At 43.3% G+C, this 8,834-nt stretch overlaps 1 protein-coding gene across 1 annotated transcript in view; it reads left to right on the top strand.

Annotated features, from left to right (window-relative positions):
- Positions 1–2,380: 2,380 nt before the first annotated feature.
- The window catches only part of zgc:113516 (uncharacterized protein LOC541449 homolog), a 78,971-nt gene continuing 72,517 nt past the window's right edge, over positions 2,381–8,834 (top strand). The window contains exon 1 of the mRNA XM_057330486.1: positions 2,381–2,503. Within this exon, the coding sequence (XP_057186469.1) occupies positions 2,381–2,503 (123 nt within the window). The remainder of the gene's footprint in view (positions 2,504–8,834) is intronic.

Here is an 8,834-nt window from a genome sequence, read left to right on the forward strand (position 1 = left end):
CATCCGACAGGACGCCCCTAGATTGACCCACTGCCAGTGCGCCACAGCACTGAGGACCAGTAAGACCCACCTGTTACCTTGACCATTACAATCCAAACCACCATCGTCCGTCTAAGCTTCTACGTGAACCCTGTCATCCGAAAGGGGGGGATGTAGGGTCTGGTCTGATCAAAGGTTACCATTTGGGATCGTAAAACACAACAAGCTTCAACCAGGCACCAACGAGTCTGGTCCAACTGCCCTCTCAACACCTTCATCACTGACCAGGACAGATTCCAATACTCTCCCCTGGACTTCAAAGGAGGTTCTGGGGGGGGACAGGGCTGTTCACCAACGTGAGAAAAGACATGTGGCCCCCAGGGACTGAGAGCCTCAAATTCTTCCAAAAGAATGTCTCTTTCTCTTTCCTTAGCCACAAAAGACTGGTTTAAACTGTATATACATGTATCCCCACATTGTATGCTTGTTCCCATGTTATTATCCTTTACCTACAACCTCAAAGGCATGTGTGCTTAGTGGTATTCTGTGTATATTTACATTCTTGTACAAACTACAGGTCAATGTAATTATAATCCTTTCATGTTTCATATCTAAATGTTTCCCTCTTCATTTCTTATGGTGTATAGCACAGTAATGTATTTTATACCATACTAATTTTATTCTATTCTAAGTCTATTCCTTCTCCAAACTCCCAGGCGACCATAAATGCAAATGAGTTAGTGTGCCGGACAAAGAAACATGTTTTCGCGCCCAAAAGCATCTCATCACATTGGATCGCCCACCTTGGAGGGGCGTGACGCCCCAGGGGTTAAGACATCTGTGCACGGAGGAAACAGCGCTCGTTCGTGTGTGTTCGCGCCCGCTCGTGTTCGTTCACCCTCCCGAGACCAGTCTCTCTCCTTGGAGACAGCTTCTTCCGGCAGTTTGCTTAGGCTAACTTTGTTCTACCTTCGTCAGCCAATCCGGCTCTAAGAAAGAATCCGACGGACTCACCCACTCGCTTTGAACTCATCAGGACTCTGAAACCTTTTTGCATGCGCACCAGAACTTGTACCAGCACAACCAGGAAGCCAATGCAAGTATCTGATCTATTTCTAAATAGCTGCGCTTAAGCTTTGCCCCTTTTAAATAAGGAGATTGTCGTTGATGGTTTATGCAGATGCGAATAGCTGATTTAATACTGCCACTCTTTGCTTTGTCTATTTCTTTTATTCTTTATTGCTTTTACGTTTTATTTTTGTTTGTTAGTGTTTGGTCTTTTTTTATTTCCCCTTTAGTGTAGTAAATAAAACCTCATTTGTATCCATGCTCGAATCGTTTCTGTGTTTATTTATCACATATCAACGTCACTTAAACTGCTTGATTTCGTTACGATTTCTGAAGTGGTACTGTACTACAGTAAGAATATTGTTTTTCCAAGGCCAGGAAAGTAATATTTCTTAGAGTTGATATACGATCTGCTGATCACTCGCTGGACGAGTACATTTAGTCTGTCGCTATTATTAATTCTGCTGCATCAGGTAAAGTGTATAAAATAGTTAATGGTTAATCACCATTAATTATACGTATGTTACTGTGGTTAAACTCATAAACTAAACTCATAGTTTCCCCGAAATACACTACAAGAGTGCTTAGTGCCTCATCAGGGTCTGAGCAGACGTACGCACTTTTGCTGGTCCAGTGAAAGAAATCACTGTACTAAACAGTTTAAATCGCTTTGAAAACATATAGTGCACACAATCCTTTCCGTGGAGTTTGTGTTTAATTTTGTTTAAGTATAGCCACTCCAGATTTTAGAATATGCTGTAATGCATGAGAATATTTGATCGCTTCACTTTTAGATGGCTGTGTTGAACTTTGTGTTATTATTACACTCCCATCTCACTGTTTACGTCATTTTAACAATGCCTTGTTTCATTTATTCAGTGTTTCCATAAAAATTCACGTTCATTACGTTACAGTCACCATGATACAAAAGCCCCTTATAGTCATTTGCTGTAGTAACAGTGAAGCATACACACAATCATAACACGATCTACAACACAAAATAAGTCTGTGCCACATGAATTATAATAAAGACATATTTTACTAATACATAGAGCTAAAACGAAAAACCTATAGGTGAATTTGTAATAGCTAAACACTGCTTATCTGCTTCACATCAAACATTGAGACATTTCTCTTCAAATGTACCCTTTTCATTTGAAACTAGGGTTAATAAGTAAACTCCTAACTAACTGAGCAATGAAGATGCCCAAAAGAACATTGCACTGTGATAAACCCAGCCACTTGCTGAGTCACTCAGATGGACAGATTGGCATGTTGCTAGGGCCGTCATTTAACTGCTTTAGATCATCTGAGGTGTGATTCTGATGAAAAAATGGAAAATGATATAATATTACATTTGGACGTCAGTGTTGATGAGCGCTTCCCTCGGCATGGCATCACAAAACTTCTTAAAAAACTGAGACCACAATGGAAACCAGAAGATGTTCAGATCCAGGCAAGTTGATCATAATGAAATGCATCTAAATGCATTGTTTCCTTTTATTATAGTGAGAATTGTCTGTAAGCCATATAAGGAAACTAGCAAACATTTCTATAGCGCTTATTAGATCATACTAATATATTATTTGTTCTTTGTGTTCAATTATTTAATTATTCATTAAGTACATCAACTAGGGTTAATTTGGAGAACTTGTATTGGTATATTGGTCCATTTCAACCTATCCTTGAATAAAAGTAAAAAAACTTGATTTTTAATGCACTTAAGTAATAAAGGGGTGATGACACGAGGAATTACATTTCTCTTGAATAATACATCATAGCTTGAAACATCCTCTTCATCTTTTAAAAAAGCATTACTGTGGATGAATACATTCAGTATTCATTGCAAATAAGCAAACATTTCATTTTTTTATATTATATTATTATTCATTACATTTGTTATAACTGTTTTTTTTTTCAAATATTCCAACTGTACTCCATTTGTATGAGGAACAGATACAAAATGGATAACCATCCACCATATATCTCAGATCCGGTGGGAATACACATTCAAAACTGCCGCCAGAAGAAACGAAATGTTAGCTTTGATGTGTATTAGCATTGGACCTTGTGTGTCTCGTGACAGATTGCTTCACTATGTCAGCTTTGAATATGAAATGGAATTGGCTCTTGTGACCGCTTATCCCTAAAACATAACAATAGGGCATTATAATAAACTGCTTGCACAAACCACATATGGGGTAAGATTTGCATTATTTTACCGTTAATTGAGATATTACCTAAAGTAGTCTGTAAAATATGGTGAAACACAAATGTGGGCATGTCCACATTCAAGCCTTTCATACAATGGACCAAAACAACTTTTGTTGCAGATCTTTCAGAACTCACAAGTCATTTTATTAAATCAATACTAAGCATCCAAAAAAGACGTCCTGCACACTATTTAACCCAATAAACATGAACATTAACAATGTCATTAACAAAACTGTGGGAAATGTTCCAGTGGTGAGAGACAAGTTGATAATGGGGTCAGAGCAGGGAAAACCGATGGAGAGATGAGTGGGGATTGAATCTAGCGGGCAGGTAGTCGGGTGCGCTTCTGTTGACTTCTGCGGCTAAACTACTTTTATTTAAAGGTGTCATGAACTGGGCTTGTCTATTGTTTTATACTGTTGTATGAGGTCTACTTATGACGTTTGTGTGGTTTTAACATTAAAAAACATCAAAATCAAAAGTAACAGGCTATTTTCTACCCGGGTTGAGGACGGCTCTACAAACGCTGGGTTTTAATGGGCGTGCCTTATTGAAGACTTGGAAGTAAACGCCCACCGCTATGATTGGATAGCAGTTTGCATAGTAAACTTAGTTGGAGCCTTCTGTGAATTTGGTTAGAGACGTAACGTTAGGTTACACATTAGCACCATTCACACGAGATTAGCATTATCTGGGGACCTCGTGTGATTTACAATGACCTCCCCACATCTGTATTTCATGTGACGCATTCGCACAGCATGATTTTACTCAAATTTATGGACTTATTTCCCGGATGTGATTGCAAGGCTTTGCATATAGTTTGTATAGCCTATAGTTGTATGGTGCATAATGATATATGACCGCATCTGTCAGCATTTGAGACCCGTGATCATGAACCAGACAGAAGATCACCACTATTGCAGGTCTCAAATGTTACGAGAGTTTCCATGATAAATAAACAAACGGGAGATTCCCGGTAATTTATGGATATGACCCAGCACCCGAAATAATACCACAACACTTCAAAACAGCCTAAATTATTCGCAAACAGTGGATAAAACCTTGAAAAATGATATATGAGCCCGCCAAATCACAGAGATGCCGATTCGCATGGGACACATATTATCACAGAACCTCGGTGTTAAGATATGTTTAGTAATTTGTGATAGAATTTTTACTTTACAAATTACAGACCTTGCCGATTCGCACAGGATTAAGATCACAGACAATCTCTGCAAGTATTACAAATGACTAGAGGTCCCCAGGTAACACTAATCCCGTGCGGATAGGGCTCAGGGCATATCAAGCGATCTCTACAAAGCAATAGTGATGCATAGTACAAATGTGGTTTACTCACATAAGATTGCTGCGCCATTCCTATTGGATCCAATATTGATGGCACAGCACAGTCTCTCCGCAAATCGAGCATTGATCTGTGCCTTGTTCACAAAGGAATCCATGAATCCGTGTTACCCACGTGAGCTGGAATGTCTTTAAAAATAGACTTCAACCACGCATTACTAATGTGGGAATCTGAAGGAAGGTTATGAAGCGACCAGGCACTGACTCCACAATATTTTGCGATCTTTAACTGCATATTTGTTTATTTCTTGCTCGCTCTATATGGTTCCGCACAACTTGTGTTGCTTCAGTACTGTCATGTGTGAACCAGTGGGCGGGGCTAGAAAAGTAGTCGTTGATATTTTTCTGTGGAGGCGTGTTCAACCGTGCATTCCAGGACCTGCCGTTCACTGGGCCTGGTGTCAATAACAGTTTGAAACTGACACTTACAGGATGTTCGCTTGACTACAATTCCCTCTTATAACATTCATTTTTCAGTGCCTGGTTTAAAGATGAATTTTATTCAACAGAAAACATTGTCATTGACTTACACTGAAACATGAAAAGTATGAATTATTTAATAAAATAAGTATTGGGAATGATGGTGTTATTGGTAAAAGCTGACATTATTTCTTTTATAAATCACAGGATTAATGAGGTAGAAAAGTTCAAATATAGCCATGTTCAGCAGTAACAGGCTCAGATATGATCACAGTCCAAAATAATACAGTTTGTTGTTTCCCAGCGGTAAATGGTTTACTTGGCACTGAGATCTTTGAAACATGATGTTTGATGCTATTATGCTAAAGCCTATTTGTTGATCGCTGACGGAAAATCACGGTATTTTGAGCAGTTGAAATAGATGCAGACAACAAGAAATAAAGAGAAGAAAAAGAAATAAACAGCCAACATGAATAAAATTATGTCATTAGTCCCCCCTTTTTATTTTAATGAAATTATTTAGACTGATGAATCCGAACAGTATTTACATGAACGGTAAATAACATCAGGTTAATGTTTATGTTAATTTATGTGATTTGAACAGTTTCAGGTTTGGTACAGAAGAAGAAAGAATGTTTTTAATACTAATATAGTGTTTGGGCATAAAACTCCGGCTGGATCATTTGACCAGTGAGAAAGATAGAATCAGTGCTGCTCACATCAGGGTATGGGGCAGCTTGTACAGCAATATCCATACGTCTCATGTGAGAAAAAAACCTGGAAAGTACTTTGAAAATATGAAAATATTGCCATTACAGTTCCACGTAACACTTAATAAATAAATTACATCATTTAAAACTTAATTCAGATGCTGTTTGGACATAGGGGCAGATGTTTGTGTAAGGTACAATACAATACACCTTTATTTATATAGCACAGTTTAAAAACAACCGAAGTTGATAAAAGTGCTTTACAACATACAATAAGACAGTAAAAGACATGTAATAAATAGGCACAATAAAACATTAAACAATGGACATAAAAATAGCATAGATATACCCAAGCTGTGATATGTATGGTGCAAAGACAGGTTGTCAAGGGACATCGAAAGCCAGAGAGAATAAGTAGGTCTTCAAGTAAGATTTAAAAACAGGCAGAGTTGGGGCAGTTCTAATATGGAGGGGAGGTTATTCCAGAGTCTAGGGCCGGCAGCAGAAAAAGCACGGTCGCCTCGGGTTTTTAGCCTAGTCCTCGGGGCATGCAACAGGTTAGAGTTAGATGATCCAAGTGATCTCGAAGGTGTATAAGGCTGCAAGAGTTCAGCCAAGTACACTGGAGCCAGGTTGTGAAGTGACTTAAAAACAAACAAGAGTATTTTAAAATCAATTCTGTACTTCACAGGAAGCCAATGAAGTGAAATTAAAACCGGCATAATAGACTCATATTTGCGCTTTCCGGTGAGAAGCCGATCTGCTGCATTCTGGACTAACTGTAGGCGAGAAACAGAAGACAACGGAGCACCAACATACAGAGAATTACAACAGTAATTGTAGCTTGACGCCTTGATGTAACAAATGCATGTATAGCCATTTCGAACATCTTTAAAGACAAGAATGGCTTTACTTTGGAGAGAAGCCTGGGATGGTAAAAACAAGACTTGACAACAGAACTTATCTGCTTACCAAAATTCAGATTATTGTCAAGCCAAACATCCAGGTTTCTAACACAGGAGGTAGTGTATGGTGACAGAGATGAAGTATCAAAGTCATGGACACTTTGATCATTGTGTCCAAACAAGATGAATTCAGTTCCCTTTCTGTCGGTCTCTCGACGATGTGTCGAACCGACAGAATGGGGTTTGTCTTGAGAACCTATCATCTTCTGAGTATTTAGAAAAGGTCAATGAAAATTGGCAAATGAAATTTGCATGCCGGACTCCTCCCCGGATGTCCGGGTATAAGAGGGAAGCCGGCGTGCTCATTCATTCACCTTTTGTACTTCAGAGCCTACGCATCTGATGAGCTTCTCTACGATCTTGGGGATCATTCTTTCTGCTGGAATCTACGACGTGGACAGCGGACGGTCCCTTCCTGCAGTGACTCTCCCCTGGGCGTCTCGGCAGTTCCGGAGGTGTTTGAGCAAATTTCCTTTTCTAAAAGAGCAAATTTCTCCAGCGTGGCTTGTCCCACTGTTCTCATGGGTGCAACACACTCATCGAGGAGGGGGACGGAAACAATGCCTGCTTCCAGTACGCTGGGGCAGACGTTGTGGATACGTCCTGCCTGCACTGCGGGCGGTGACGATTCAGACTTTGTGTCACAGGTGGCTGTGTTCCCACGGGACTCAGCCAAAACCTCGTTTGCTCCCCGTTCCGTGGCAGCAGGACTACGGCCCTGCCGTCCGCTACGGCAAGCAGCGAGGGTGATATGAGGATTACTGTGAACGATAATCCGCCAGCCACGGGCTCACGGACCGTTCACACCTCGTCTCGCTCGTCTGACCATTCGCCATGAGACGGTCCGCCGTCTTATTCCTCAATCACGTATTTGGACACGATGCGTGATGATAAGATGTCTCTTGCAGCATCGGGGGGTGACGTACTGCCATCCGACTCCGACTCCGACGATTCCTCGGGCTCCCTCCCTCAGGGGGTCGAGCCAAGGAAGAAGCGGACGTTGAAATGTCAGCCATGCTTTCTCGGGCCGCCGTGAGTGTTGGGTTGCAGTGCCCGCACTGCCTCTCCCGGCGCTCGCGGCTGGCTACATGGCGCCTCGGGTTTGAGCGCGGCTCCGCGCCCGCCCCCAGTGCCGTGTTTACCGGATGTGCATTAGGAACTTAGTAAGACCTGGAACGCCCCTTTCCGGCACGTTTCACATCAAACAAAGTTCCGTCACCCTCTCTTCCCTCGAGGTTGAGACAGCTAGAGGATACGTCGATGTCCCCCTGGTGGAGTATGCCGCCGCGGTGCACTCGTGCCCGTAGGCGGCGGCCACCTGGGGGGGGCTCGACCTAGACTCCGGTCCAAAGCATGTGGGGTCTCGGCATCTCTGGTGTCAAGAGCATACATTGCGGCGGACCAAGCTGCCTCCTCTCTCCACGCTATGGCTCCTGCCAGGCCAGGGCGTTGAGAGAGCTCCACGAGGGTAAGACCGACCCAGCGCTTATGCAGGAAAACTGCGCCGCCACCGACCTCGCTCTACAGGTGACCAAGGTGACCTCACGGGCCCTGGGTCGGACAATGTCCACACTTGTGGTCCATGAGAAACTCCTCTGGCAGATCCTTGCGTAGATGAGTAACGCCGAGAAGGTCTGCTTTCTCGACGCACCCGTCTCGCAAGGGGGGCTGGTTGGTGTTACTGTCGAGCCGCTGCAGCCCCGCTCACCCCCCGCCCGTCGGGGAGCATGAGACCCGCACGCGGCCTCCCCCGGAGGGTTCTCGACAGTAAAGAAGCAGTGCTCCGTGCCGTGACTCGGCCGCCACAGCCATCGAGTCCCGTGCACTGTCTGCTTCCCAGCAACCCTGGTCCTCTTCGACGCCCTCCAGCTCTGGCGCCCCCCTTCAGGCCCCCCCCCCCCCCGGAGGAGACACGCGAAGAGGAGACCATCGCGCCCATCGCAGCCGCTTGAACGGCAAACCGAGTCTACCATTGGGCCCGACCCCAGCCATCGCTGGGAATCGGGGATAGGGCGACCCCCCGTGCTCTCCATCTGCTTGCCTCCCTCGGGGGGCTAGCTTCCCACATTACTCCTAAGGAAGTTTCCTCCTCTCTCTGGTTATCAACAGCCACTCC

Source organism: Triplophysa rosa, linkage group LG3 (genome assembly GCF_024868665.1).
Source record: "Triplophysa rosa linkage group LG3, Trosa_1v2, whole genome shotgun sequence".
Taxonomy (NCBI): domain Eukaryota; kingdom Metazoa; phylum Chordata; class Actinopteri; order Cypriniformes; family Nemacheilidae; genus Triplophysa; species Triplophysa rosa.